This window comes from Poecilia formosa, unplaced genomic scaffold (genome assembly GCF_000485575.1).
Source record: "Poecilia formosa unplaced genomic scaffold, Poecilia_formosa-5.1.2 Scaffold965, whole genome shotgun sequence".
NCBI classification, from domain to species: Eukaryota; Metazoa; Chordata; class Actinopteri; order Cyprinodontiformes; family Poeciliidae; genus Poecilia; species Poecilia formosa.
Window position 1 is genome coordinate 28,714 of NW_006800904.1, and position 13,891 is coordinate 42,604.

General features: G+C 40.4%; 1 protein-coding gene and 1 long non-coding RNA gene across 3 annotated transcripts; one reads left to right on the forward strand and one right to left on the reverse strand.

Annotated features, from left to right (window-relative positions):
• Nucleotides 1-355: 355 nt before the first annotated feature.
• On the forward strand, nt 356-2,268 carry LOC107835063 (uncharacterized). Its single transcript, XR_001660897.1, has 2 exons — nt 356-2,018; nt 2,119-2,268. It is a non-coding gene; the product is annotated as an uncharacterized LOC107835063 (long non-coding RNA).
• A 112-nt stretch (nt 2,269-2,380) lies between these two features.
• On the reverse strand, nt 2,381-11,992 carry znf346 (zinc finger protein 346). Of its 2 annotated transcripts, none has more exons than XM_016667236.1 (7): nt 11,885-11,992; nt 9,237-9,340; nt 8,990-9,079; nt 5,630-5,777; nt 5,322-5,537; nt 4,268-4,367; nt 2,381-3,155 (listed from the first exon to the last, which is right to left on the reverse strand). In XM_016667236.1, the coding sequence occupies exons 1-7, from the start codon at nt 11,940-11,942 to the stop codon at nt 2,885-2,887; spliced, it is 987 nt and encodes a 328-aa protein (XP_016522722.1). In that variant the 5' UTR covers nt 11,943-11,992; the 3' UTR covers nt 2,381-2,884. The 2 variants fall into 2 exon arrangements, with proteins under 2 accessions (XP_016522722.1, XP_007544060.1); XM_007543998.2 differs by having other exon boundaries at nt 5,322-5,540.
• Nucleotides 11,993-13,891: the final 1,899 nt, after the last annotated feature.

Sequence of the window (13,891 nt, forward strand, 5' to 3'; positions counted from 1 at the left end):
TTTTAAAAAATGGTCAACATTAAAAAAAACACAGCAAAAACAAAATAAAATGATGTAAACGGCTAAAAGAAATTCAGTAGAGAGCCGGTTTGGAGAATCTCCTTCAATACATTCAGAGGAACAGTTTCTCTGTTGGTCGCTATTACTGACATGTAGCTTTAAAGCTGCGTAGATATTAGCTAACAGTGATCCGTTACGCTTCCTAGGACAGGTTAGGATCCCTCGATGGCCTAAACAAAACCTGTTCATCACATTTTTTTACATTAAATTATTCTCAGATAATCAGATTTCAGTCTGAGCTGTTTTAGGGTCTCTGTCGCTTTAAATCCAAACAAGCTGCTGCTGGCCACGCCCCCAACTCAATATGAAAATGGCTGCAAACAGAGGCAAAACTATACAACCATACATCTTTGAAAAGCAATAGTGAAGCCTCCTGCACAACTAACCAGAATGCAGCAAGTCAACAACTAAACTCTTGACTTTTCCAGCAGCCATTGTACAGACTAAAACCAGCTGACCAACCGCTGGAGATCAGCTGGGTTGCTAGGTGATGGCGTGGCGCCCGCTGAACGTGACTCATCAGTAGTTTTAGACATAAAACCCGCCACCGAATCGCCAGAAATCGTCAGCTGTTTTGCTTCTTAGAAGCATAAAAATATTAAAATGTGAATTCTGCGTAATGTTTCACCACTGAAGCTGCAATAAACCGTTTTCACGGTGGGAAGTTTTCCATGGATCAGGAATACTAATTTAGCGGTTTTCCTATATTAAGAGTGTTGGTCACTTCCTGTTGGTCACTTCCTGTTGTGAGGGGTTTAATGGCTGCTGCTGAACCGCCTGCTGGTGTCGCCCCTGATCCGTTTCACTGCAGTCCAGTTTCTGGTACCAGGAACGTTTGGGTCTTTCACATGTGGAAAGCTTTTTCTGGCTCTCAGGTTCTGAAAGCCCAGCCGATGTAGAGCGGTCCGTTTCAAAGCCGCAGCTCAGATTGAAGCGAGGTTATGTTGAGAGAGCATCAGCAGTCAGCAGCTGCAGGTTTGCACCGATTGGACAGAATCTTTATTTTAAGGTGGATTTAATCCATCCAACCAGAAACTGCCTGATTTATTTGATAAAACTCTTCAACTTTACCAACAGACATTCATGGAGGGTTTAAAACGAAACAAAGAAAAAAATGGGTTAACTCTAATCAGTCGATTGTTTATGATGTCACACAGCACTCACTTCCATAAACTTAAGATCTCAAAAATGTTTTTACAAGCATGGAAACTCTCATCTAGTTCTTACAGATGTTTTTCAGTCAACTTCAGAAACTCAGAACCAATAAAATCCAGTTGGATTAAATATAATTTTGGACTTTGGATCCTGAATTTTGGCTTGTTCTGCTCACCAACACGTTTAATTTGGACTCCTGAGGGAGAGACTCCCCCTGCTGGCCAACCTGAGTAAGCAGACAGGTGGATATCAGAACCAACAACCAGAACAAACCAGAACATTTAACCCACATGGAGCCCGACCCGTTTCAGCAGAACCTCCAGACTCCGGGAACCTCGGCCCGGATCTGAAGGGCTGGGCGCCTCCAGTAGCTCCACAGGGAACTGTTCCCTCACCGTTTGCGTTTCGAAAATAAATTCACTTAATAAAACGCCAATTTAGAAAAAAAACTAATGTTTTGACAAAACATATTGTGGGGACCTGGTGTGTTTTTGGCACTTTCAAAATTAGTGTATTTTTCAAAACTGCAAAGGAAACTTTTTTTTTTGCCTCACCAGTCACATGACCAACAACAGGATGTTACTACTGCTGGAAACCTCGAAGAGGAAAACAGAAAGTGGTTGGGAGAAGATAGTGCTGCGTATATTTTAATTACTTATGTGAACAAACGTATTCATGTGATTTTAATTGTGTCTCTTACTTAATGGAAACACAACAATTGTAAAATAATTTTTTAGCAAAATACTAACTGAACTCAGCTGCTGTCAGAACAGCAGTGGTTCACTCAGAGATCAGATATTTCAGTAAATATGAAAATATTAAACTTTCTGCTCAGACGCAGCAGAACGTTTCACCAACGCCTTTTTTTCTCAGTGCTGTAAAAACTAAAATTAGATTTTACAGTCCATCTTTGAACTGGTGAAGGTCGTTCCTCTGAGCCGCGATCGCCACTGTAATCACAGGATGAAGCGGCGTTGCGTTACCGTGGCGTTGCGTTTCTGCGGCAGCTCAGCAGTGGAAACCACTTCATGCTTCACATAAAATAAAAAAAAATTATGGAAAACCTGGAGCCTCCTCTGTCTGAGACAGCGTCTTCAGTCAGAGGCCTCTACAGAGCCGCTGTTAAACAGACTGCTACAGGCACAGCCATCAACATCTACAGCCACTGAGTGATACGACTCAACACTTTTAATTTCCCTCTGGGATTAATACAGGATGTTTGAACTGAACTGGATTTTCTTGTCAAAAACCATAAAATTAGCAAACATGTTAAAAATACTGAGACTGGGTCTCACGGTTCCCAACAAATCAGCCTGAAAGTGAAGATACTGACTGCTGATGAGCAAACAACAAAACCCCGCCTCAAAAACTTCTGAACAACCGTTTAAAACGCGGCGCTTCTTTCTGTTCGCACGCCTCCGTCGCTGCAGCTAAAACATCGTACTGTCCGAACTTTGAGAGGAAACAGGAAGAAGAACTGCAGCGTCTCGGAGCCGCCTCTCTGCAGGGCCCAGCAGAAATCAGTCAGAAAAACAAAACAGAAAATGATGGAGGGCACATGGGGGTCACAGTCCAGACTGGTTTACAGGAGCTAAAGTTTAATGGGGGGACTGGGAGTGATGGTTTGTTAAAGGGGGGGCTGTTTGAAGAGTTCAATCCCAGTCCGGCCTCAAGTGTACTGGAACTGGTCTGAAAACGCAGAGAACTCTGGCGTGTACTGGTGGTTCCCAAACTGGCCGTCTCCGCCCTCGTACTGGTCGATCCCAGAGCCGTACTGGTCGTCAGGGGCAACGTAATGGTCGTCTCCGGGGGGGTACTGGTCGTCTGCGGGCGCGCGCCGGCCGTAGCCCCCGGTGTACTGGTTTCCCCCTCCAGCGTACTGGTTTGACTCCACAGCTGAAGGTTGGTCGTCTCCAGACTTCTGACCAACTTTCTTCATTCTTCAAAATAAATTTAAAAACATCATAAATTCAGAATTCATTTCCTTTTCTCACAGTAAATTTAAACATTTTGATCATCTGCAGCTAAAATAACAAGAACTGGTTCTAATGGTTTCTTCGTCCACACCGGCAGGTTGCTACCGTCGCACAATTATTTGAACAATTCACCCAGAAAATCTGGGCTCATTTGGATGACTGTGATTTTTAGAAGTTTTTTCAAGTTTGGTCAGATGAAGCACTTTTATATTTTACATTTTTGTAAATACACTTCAACCAACCAGTTCAGTTTGTAAGGAAAGACCCATGGCCTGGAGGTTTCTGCAGACTGTGGTGAAAACATACTGGGCAGTTTTTGCTCGACAAGTTTGGCACTTTTACAGCGCCACCTAGAGGTGGATGTTGACACAAACAGCGGTACAAAGAAAAAATGGTAAGGTTTCAAAATTATGGCCGATTGAGTTTCGCAGCTATGTACGTAGTGATGTTTACTTAGTTATTATGTTGGAATTGGGAAAAAAATCTCAAATCTGGCACGATGACTTGTTTTTGTTTATTCCTTAGCGCAGGTTGTGGTGGGTTTCATTCGGCTCAGAGTTGGTCCCAGATTGGCTTTGGCTAATGAATCTTAATGGCTCTGTAGAAATTAATATTCCAGATCGAAAATTAACAAAAAGTTTTTATTGTTTTTGGGGGACAGGCTGCAGTTTGACTTTGAGCGGAGAAACATAATAAAAAGAATGGAGTAAAAACAAAAAGGCTCCTCNGCCGCACCCTGCGTCGCTACGGCGACCTCGCCCTGCCGCACCCTGCGTCGCTACGGCGACCTCGCCCTGCAGGTTCAGAGCCCTGAATATGATTCAGGTGTTTCTGATCGACTTGTCAACGCAGAGTAAAGCTGATCTGTTTTTGTATTAAATGATTAATAATTGGATAGTAAAAAGTGATAAATGGGAGATTTTTTAATAGAATTTCATAGAATTACAAGCCAATCAAATCATGCTGAGGTAAACGACCTGCTGCTCAGATGGAGTACTTAAACATAAATATATATCTCCATGGTTTTGTTACTGGTTTCCATGGTCTGGTTACTGGCCTGTTGAATTGTGACTTACTGGTTCTTATGCCTGGCGCCGCTGATGTGAGACTGGTACTGTTCCACGGAGTTGAGCACGATGCTGCAGACGGTGCAGGGGTATCCGTTTAGTGTCGACGCTGCAGACAGGAGAGAAGTTATTTTCCCAGTGAAAAGCTGAACTTTCAGGGACAAAATGATCAGAAAAGATACAGATACTGAATATTCATCAGTGGTAATCTGGTGTGGTTGGATCAGTTATCCAAACTTTACAGCTGCAGAGCTTTTCATCGGGAGTTTACTGATGTTTAATGCAACATGAGAATGAAGTGGAAGGGTCAAGATGATTTTCCAGATTCCACTTTGTCCATTTTAACCACATTTAGTCAGTCTGTTTGCCTAGTCAAAGCACGGTTTGGTCGGTGAGGTGTGAACGCTAACCGACCTCTGACCTCTGGTCCTCCAAACCTCAGTCTGGGTTCGGTTTAAATGTGAACGCCAGGCGGATCAGAGACCGCTCCAAAAGCAGGAAGTGGACCACAGCACAGGGCATTCTGGGTAAATCCAACCAAAGCTAACGTGCTAGCCTAGCGCTAGCAGCAGAAATGGCTCCTGGTCTTTAGCCTAAAGAGAAATCCTCCAACCGCTAAAATCCTCCATCTTGTTTCCATCTGGTGAAGAAGGAAGTTGCTCTCAGTGTCTTCAGAGGTTTTTTTGTCGTTTCCTTCAGTGGTTCTTGGTGTAGCGCCCCCACAGGCCAGGAGGGGAACAGGTTGGTTTGACTCAGAGCAGCTGGAGGAGGAGCAGATGATGGAGTTCTGGGTCCAGTAGAACCGGGTCGACTGGACTGAAGGAGGGATATCATCTTTATATATGAATCCTTCTTTACTGTCTAAAGCAGCTGATGCAGAGACGGCTGGTTGAATTAAACAGAGCTCTGCAGTAAGAACAAACCTTTACTATTTTTAGTTGAAACATTACATAAATATGTAAATGAGGCAGAAGATCTGCAGTAAGCCACTAATATTAATGCAGTGAGTCTGCAGAGGACGAACGATGGGAACCAGAACCCGGGCGGCGGGCAGCAGTCTGACCTGGTGCGGTGGAGGGGCCGTACGTCTCCATCAGCTTTAGCCTGGTCATGTGTTTTTTATGCTTCTTGCCGGCGTAGTGCTGCTGGGCCATGAGCGGGTTGTTGAACGACGCCTTGCAGGTGGAGCAGAAGCGATCTGGGTTGTTGTTGTTGTCGGTTTCAGAACCGCCAGCTGAATTGTCGACGGGTTTCTCCGCTGGCTGTGAAGTCTGAGAGGCTTCTGCAGAAAAAAGGTGTGTGTAAAAAAACACAAGAAATGTAAAAATAAAACAGGAAATGTTCTTTGGCTGATATGATGGAAGCAGCAACCTGGAGTCTGGGATTCAACAGCTTTCATTTTCAGCCTCTTGGCATGAAATTTGCCCTGATAGTGAGACTCGGCCATAACCGGAGACGTGAAGGTCATGTTGCACAGGTGGCACACCTTCAGCCGGTCCGTGTCTCCGTTGTTGCAATCCTGCAGAGAAAAGACGCACAAACAGTTGATCAAACATTTAACAACAAGGAAACGTTTGAATTTAAAGATGCAGCAACCAAAAACGTTTAATTTATGGATGAAACTAATCGATTAGTTAATCATTCTGCAGATTCTTCATTAAACTTTTATATGCACTAGAGCAGGGGAGCCCAAAATCGGTCCTGGAGGCCCGGGGTCCTGCATGTTTTACTTCTCTCCCTGGTTTAACACACCTGGATCAAATGATGGCTCAGTAGAGGCCCAAGAAGAACAATGACAAGCTGAAAAGGTGGTTACTACCACCAGGGAGAGAAATGGGCCTCCAGGACCCACTTTGGGCCCTCCTGCACTAGAGCTTTGGAGCGTGGCATCACTGCTGCAGACGCACTCTGCAGCGCGGTGGCTGGAGGGATGTGAGCGCCATCTTGAGGGGCCATAAACACAACAGACAAAAACAACAGTCTCACAGACTTTTTGAATCCAAGTTGCTTAAAATAATTTAGCTATGGTAGAACTTGCTGCGTTATTTCATGTAATGTCTGATCACACGACTGAAACTGTAAAAAGATGGAAAACGGACTTTTGTTTTGCTGTTTCCTGCCTGGAAACAACGCGAGGAGGCTAAGCTATCAGAGCTAAGGAAAAGAAAACGAATGTCCTGCTATCAGCAGTGAGACGTCCTGATATCACCTTCTCCAACATCCGCAGATACCTACAAGTTTGCTCCAGACATTTCCATTCTGGTGAGTGTTTAAATTTGCTTTGTTGGTGTTGTGTCATAATATTTTTTCTATGATTTTGTCCGGGTGTTCTCATGTTCAGTTTATGCTGACTTCATTTAAGTGGGTCAACCTTGTTTAGGTTGGACTAATATTGTTTAGGTAGCGCAGTCCGAGTGGACATCGAGGTTATTCCATTATTGTGAAGTAAACTATTTAAGTTTTCTGGTGTTATAATTTACAGTGTTAATACTGGAGAACAGGGAGCTTGTTATTTAACACTGTTAGGCCTTTTCTGCCGGCATCAAAAAAAACTTTCACAGTTTCAAATGTTTTTTCTTACACTAATGTGTCTAAGACTCGGTCTACCTGTTCGACATCTTTTTAATGTGTCACATAAAACTGTCGAAAGCCTTTGCTATATGTGTTGGATGCTTGCCTTAAGCCCATGGTAAGCTGGTCCGAGAGGCCACAAGCCTCCTCAGTTTTTGGAAACATTTGGAAAACAAGTAGCAATTATTGTTGACTGTTTTGAATTAGGCTCAGAAAGAGCCTCAAATTTAAAAGCACGTGCAAAATCCTTCTTCCTTATTAGTATAACACCACATGGGTGGGTTCCTTTTATTTCTAAGGAATGAGGTGGACGTGCATCAGATAAGCACATAGCAGAAAACTGTGGCCTTCTCTCCAATTTATTACCTGGGAACATTGTGTTACCTGAGGCTTTGATATTAACGACAGCGTAGGAATGATGTGTGCTGAGGTCAAAATGCTGCAGCAAAACGAGCTGCAGCTCACCTCAGGATCCATGTAGAGATCGGTTCCACCAGGAACAAATACTAAATGTTACACAGAACCAAGTAGGTTCCTGCTTGCATGTGAAGGTGACATGGGGTGTGTGTGTGTGTGTGTGTGTGTGCTGCAGCTTAGTGAACATTTGTTCTAACAACACGAGAAAAGTGTAAAGCATCAAGCAAATGATGTTTCACACGAGAACGTTAAAATGAAACTGCACTGTTAATTAAAATGCAGATTATTTTCTGCACTCATTATTCTGAAATATTTGTACAGTTAGCACTGTTTTAAGTAAAATGTAGATAGCAAAAAAGAAAATTGTATTTGTTCCCCTCGTTATTTTGGGATATGTGTACAGTTGGAAGTGTCTGTTCTCTCATTTAATAATTTAATGTGGTAAAAATTCATGAAACGTTTGATTGAAGCTCTTCAAGTTGCATGTAAACAGGAGATGAAATGGATCATTCCAAGTAAAAATCTGATATTTCAGAGTAAACAGTAAAGGTGACAAGTAAATGTTATGAACTGGATGACATTCAGGTAATAAATATACATGTAATGAAATCAATCCTGTCTGAATTTTATGTAATTGAACAGGTAACAAATGTGATGATCATCTGAGGTCAAACATTTCATGAAATATAAAATTATCTAAAAATGTAAAAAGGGGCCAAAATGGAATAAGGATGTGTGCCTCAACTATCCAGTTTAGTAGAATAATTTCACTGACTTTCAGTCAAAGGGTCACATGACCTACAAGCTATTGAAGAAAACATATTTAATATTAAAATTACTTAAAATATTGAATATGACTTAAAATTTTAATAGAGTATAGTGTGTCTCATGTAACAGCATGAATTGCCACGTTTTTGTGTCAGATGGTCACGAAGCTTTTATTTACATTTATTTACAGGAGCGATTGGTTCGGAACTGACGGTGAGCCTCCGAGCGCTGAGGAGGGAGCGGCGGAGAACGGCTGGCCCAAACCGGCGTTCATGAGCCGGATCAACCTGGAGCTAAACGCCGCTCCCCGCGCAGCGCCAACATCCAACATCCACCTGGAAACAACTTCACTGCACTGGTAGCAACAAAAACACCGGAATAAAGTTTGTTTTGGTCTGTGGCCCTTATAGATGGCGCTGAGCGACGGCGCCGTGACGCTGGCCCAACGCTCCACTTTAGAAAAACATTAAAATATCAACAAATAACTGAACCCTTTCCAAGTAAGAAAATAAACATTTTACTGTTTAAAGGTCAATTTATTTTCATTCCTATAGTGACATGAGAAAAACTGAACATCAATACAGACTAGAACTAAATCTATGGATTAATTATTGATTAACTGATTAATAATTGGATGCCAGATGAAGCTAAAACTGCCACTGGAGGAATTTTGGGTGGAACAGATTTATAGAAAATTAATTTATCTTTTTATCTGAAATGCAAAATGTTTATTTTTTTAAACAGTTTCACCTTAATTACTGATCTGAATATGTTGTTCTTTCAGCAAATTGTCCTTTTCTTTAGCCTATGTACTCCAGTTAACAATCAATTACTAAATCAATTGGTGATTATTTCAATAATCAATTAGGCACGATTAATCGATTCAGCCCTGCTTCTCTGACATAAAAACGGAGGTTTTTCAGTTTGCTCCACATCCTGTTGGCGTCACTTTTTTCATCTGAGGTTTTCACTCACGTTGTCGGAGGTTTTGGGCTTCTTGACCGGATCGCCGTTCTCATTTTCCAGGGAAAGGAAACGCCGAACCTTGTTGGCATGTTTCTTACTCTGGAAGCAGAAAAACAGTTCTTGACTGGAAATAAAAAATAATCCAGTTCTGGTTCATTGTAACAAGTTACTGAACGTGTTAAGGCTCAGCAGTGTTTCACGTCTTTACAGGATGTTGATGAGCTTAAAGCTTCAGCAGCGATTCTGCTGCACTGACCTGATAATGAGTCAACTTCTGAGACTGAGAAATCAGGACGGCGCTGCAGACTTTACACTGGGTGTCAGAAAACAGGTCGCCTCGCTCCCGGATCATTTTATCTACTGCAGGGAGGAGAGCGACAGAAGCACAGAGGATAAATCATCTGGAAATAAAAACCCACGGCAACACGGCTGCTGTTTTCACACTTATCAAGGACAAACCGGCTCTTCGATTTACACAAACCTCCCAAACGCCTCTGATGACGCATCAGCAGAAACCCGCGAATAACGCCGCCAAAAAATAAAAATAACATGTTTTCAGGCTGATCTGAGTCACAATTTAAACAAGATTCAACTTGGTGTCAGTTACAAAAATATACAGAAAATATTAAAATAATCTGGAGATTCAAGATGGTCAACAAAAGACTCCGTGGTTCAACATGTGGCGCGGGGGCCAACTGTGGTCCAAGGAGTTATTTAGGCCACATGCCAGTTGATTCAGGTAAACATTTTATTTTATTTAAAAGAGGGCAACTTTCATAAACAAACTGAAGTCTACTTAAAATGGAAAATGTAAAGTGCAACATATAGTATTCAACTTTTATGTTTTGGCTTTAATTTAATAGTAAATAAAAATGAAACATCCGGAGACTTTTACTCAAAAAGCAGACTCATGCTCATTTATTAGTATATTTTATTTTTGTTGAAATAACAAAAACCCAAAACATCCATGACATTGTTTCTCTCTTTCACCAGGCTGACCTGCGAGAACGTTTCAGGTTTGCAGACCCCCTGCTGCACGTTAATGTCGTTTCTGCTTAAATCGTGACATGCAGGTTTGGGTCGTTTGTTTTTCTCTGATTTCTTTTGTAAAAGGAAAAGATGGATTGTTAATTTGAAGTTCTGAGGTGGGAGAAAATGCCAAAAATGTCAAGCACTACACATTTTTTATTATGTGTAATATCAATACAAATAAATGTAAACAAAATATTGATGTTTGCTTGGACACATTTACTGAATAACTTCATTATTCACACCAAAATGACCAAAAGCTTCCTGTTTCTGATGGATTATATTTAATTAAGTCACATAATTTAATAAAACACATTCCTAAAGCACAAATTTATTTCCAGTTCACCGATTCGTCTCTAGTATTTGAAACAAAACTAAATCTAGTATTTCAGGCCAAACTGTGGCTTACATCAGCAATTATGAAACAAAACTGCAATGCAATATCCAGGTGTCTGGCCATGTTCATACCGTCATCACGTTTAACAGCAAAACGTGGACATAATCTACAGCTTAATCCCAGAATTTAACAATTTTTATTTTTATAATTTATGTAAGAAAAATATCTTTGTGTTTCAAGGCAGACACACTTACTGTGTTAAAGTTTTAATGGTGAAAATATAAATTATACATTTAAAAACTGCTGGATGAAAATGGACCATTTTTACAATAAATTAGTATTTATTGTAAAACATGAAAAGACAACTCCTCCAATATGGTTTGTTGAAGAGAAGTATTTCTTTAAAAAAAAACTTTTTTGAAGAAAGTAGTCAAGAGAAGCGCTAACTAAACATATTTTTACTCGAGTAAAATTAGTCGTCCAAGAAACTACTCATGAATAAAATGGTATGACAGGCTACACAAGTATTAACTGATCAGAAAATATTATTTAGTATGTGAAAAGTTATGTGCCAATTCTGTTTAAGAGTAAAATAACTGAAAATCACATATAAAACAATTACAAAATAAATGTAGGCACTAGAAACTTTTAGAAATCAGTTTTTCAACAGAAAGCTTAAACATTTGCAGCTTTTATCGTATTTTGATCTCCAAATGGCTCAGCAAATACGTTACTAAAACAAAGCTGGTGTATGAACAAGAGGTCTCACTTTGGCAGAAACCTAGTACATTTTTAATAAAAATATATTCAGTGAAGTTACTCCAGCTGAGTAGAGACTCCATTAATTTTAGTCAGATATGAGTAAAGCTATTTCATAACAACATTACTCAACTAAAAGCAAAAAGGATGTTGGAGTAAATCTACTCTTAAAAGTATATTTTATTACAAACAGTTACTCAAGTAAATGTTGCTAGTTTCTACAAAGCTCTGCTATTTGAAAATGTTGCTAATATGCCCATTTTCAGTCATTACATTATATTTATTAATATAACGATTTAGATTAAATGTGCAGTTGTACACAGCTATTTGTGATCGGTGAATAACGTGATGGATGTGGGTTAAATTTAGAGCATCCTGTCAGGATAGCTAGGCTGCGCTCCATCGCGATGTTTAACTGTGAAGTCAGTGAGCGGCTTTCCCATCACTACGCACAACAAACTGCATAAAAACGCCTCCTCCCAAATAATTAAAACAGCTTCTTTAGCGGAACACAACATGGCGTTGCTCCCATGGTGTTGTCCTAAACGTATTTTTAGATAAAAGTCCGAATTAACATCGGATGCAGACCTGCTCTCGTCGACCTTGGAGCAGAAATGTTAGAGCTACTTAGCTTAGCACGTTTTAGCATTAGCTTCAAGGAAGCCGCGAAAAAAACCGCAAAGTACTTCAACCGCTACACCCTCTGGGACGGCTGCTAGGTGCGCTGATGCGGTTCTCTACTAGCATATGCATGCGTTTGGAAGATCCAGATGTCATACCCTCCGCCAGTCCCGAAGGTAAGACAGGAAAACTGTCGGTCTGCATCGTCTCCGCCATGATTTTTCTACACACAGCATCGGCTTCCAACAGCGCATGCGCGGCAAATAAAGAGACTGGAGGCATTTAGAAAACTGGGCTTCAAAACAATTAAGTAAAAGTTTCCTTTATAACACATCGAGTAAATATGTGTTATAAAGATGCAATTAAGATGTAAGACATTATACCCTCCGAAACATATGAGGGTTCTTTAATGTTTTTGCGACTGTAGCTTTAAGAATTGACGTAGTCATGGAAACCATCTTTGATAAAAACACATTTAAAATGCTCAACATTCGGTAATCAATAAGTTCGTAAAGTGGACACAGAGGGTCTGAGCCGGACAGAGGAGATGATTGGAGAAGTTTCTAGAGCCGGCGACCTTTAAACGGTGCAGACCCTAAACCAGCCACTAGATGGAGACAAATCATTCAGTTTTTAGCTCTGCGTGTATGCCGCGGCGCCATGACTCATGTTGGTCCAGCTCTGCATGACTCCAAAATTACATGATTTGGAGTGGTCTAGTCAAAGTCTGACAGTAAATCCAAACAAAGGGCTAGTCTTCCTTCACAATGTGTAAAAGACTGCTTGTCAGCTGTTGCAAACAGTTTATGATAGTTGTTGCCAAACTTCACAAAGGACAAGAGAGATAATTTTAACTATGAATATAAAATAACATTTTACACAAATAAAAAGATAATTTTACTGTCAGTTATGGAATGTAACACTGCTTGAATCCACTTATTAACACATCATAAATCATGTCATTCTTATTCTGAGTGAAATTAGTTATATTAGTTTGTTATACAGCTCATAAACCTTTTGGATCTGAATGATTTAGTTCCAAACTAAACAGTAACGACTGACGTGTGTCATGGAGAGGAATATTTCCACTGGTCAGAGGAAAAACCATCCATATGTAATGTATATATAAATGTTGACTTTATTCTCCAGGTTCTGGTGACATGCATACAAAGTATGTCGATTGGTTTATAAATGACTAATGTAACATCCAGATTAAAGAAACATTTCTGCAGCAGCTGTAACGTTCTCGCGTGGCCTGGGGAGGAAAACGCTCAGCGACAGCACAGAGAAAACAACAGAAAATGTTCTGTTTACAGAAAGCTGCATGTCTGACCTTTGGTTTGCTGTGGAAACATGAAAGCAGCTGTTAGTTATTAAAGTTAATGACTAACAGATTTAAACCTTCTGGCTCTTTTTGTCTTCAGAAGATCAAGAAATTCGGCTCAGATTTCTCATTATTCACATTTGTTGTGTTCTTACGTGGTTTAGTCCAAAAACATGAACTTTCTGCTGCTGTTCCTAATATAAACTGTGTGGAACATTTTATGTGCTAATGGCTTTTTAAAGCTCTTTTCTTTTAAATTTGACCTCCTTCATAGGCTTTTATTGCCCAAAGCACCAAATAATAACATTAATAGGTATGAAAATGTTGTATTTTAGTGTATTTCATTTATTTTTACATTTGAAAATAATAAAAACATTGATTAAAATGGCATTTACACGTCTGTTCCTCAGATTATAATCTGAATTCTTTTGAAGGTGCAGTTTGTTTGGCTTAGTGATTTTTATTTTTTTTATAGAAAGTAATTTTATGAATGTCCAAAATGTCTGTCAATAGAATGATACTTTACTGCAGTGGTTCCCAAGCGTTTTCTCCTGCCCCCCGTGGCTTACAAACAGCTGTCTGGTTGAACGATGTGTGTGAGCGAAGGGGGGGTGGATTCTTAGAGACTCCCTGTTATACTCAGCCCGGCTCCAGACGAACGTTTTGGGGGGCAAAATGAATCGCAGCTGAACATAGACAGCAACACCAGTAGCCTACAAGCTACTTGTTAACAAGCTTAACGTGCTGTATTGATATTAGCTAGTCATCTTTTAGCTAACATTACCTGCATCCAACAGCTTTACTCAACTCAGTCGGTTAGTTTGGGGGAAAAACTGTGAAA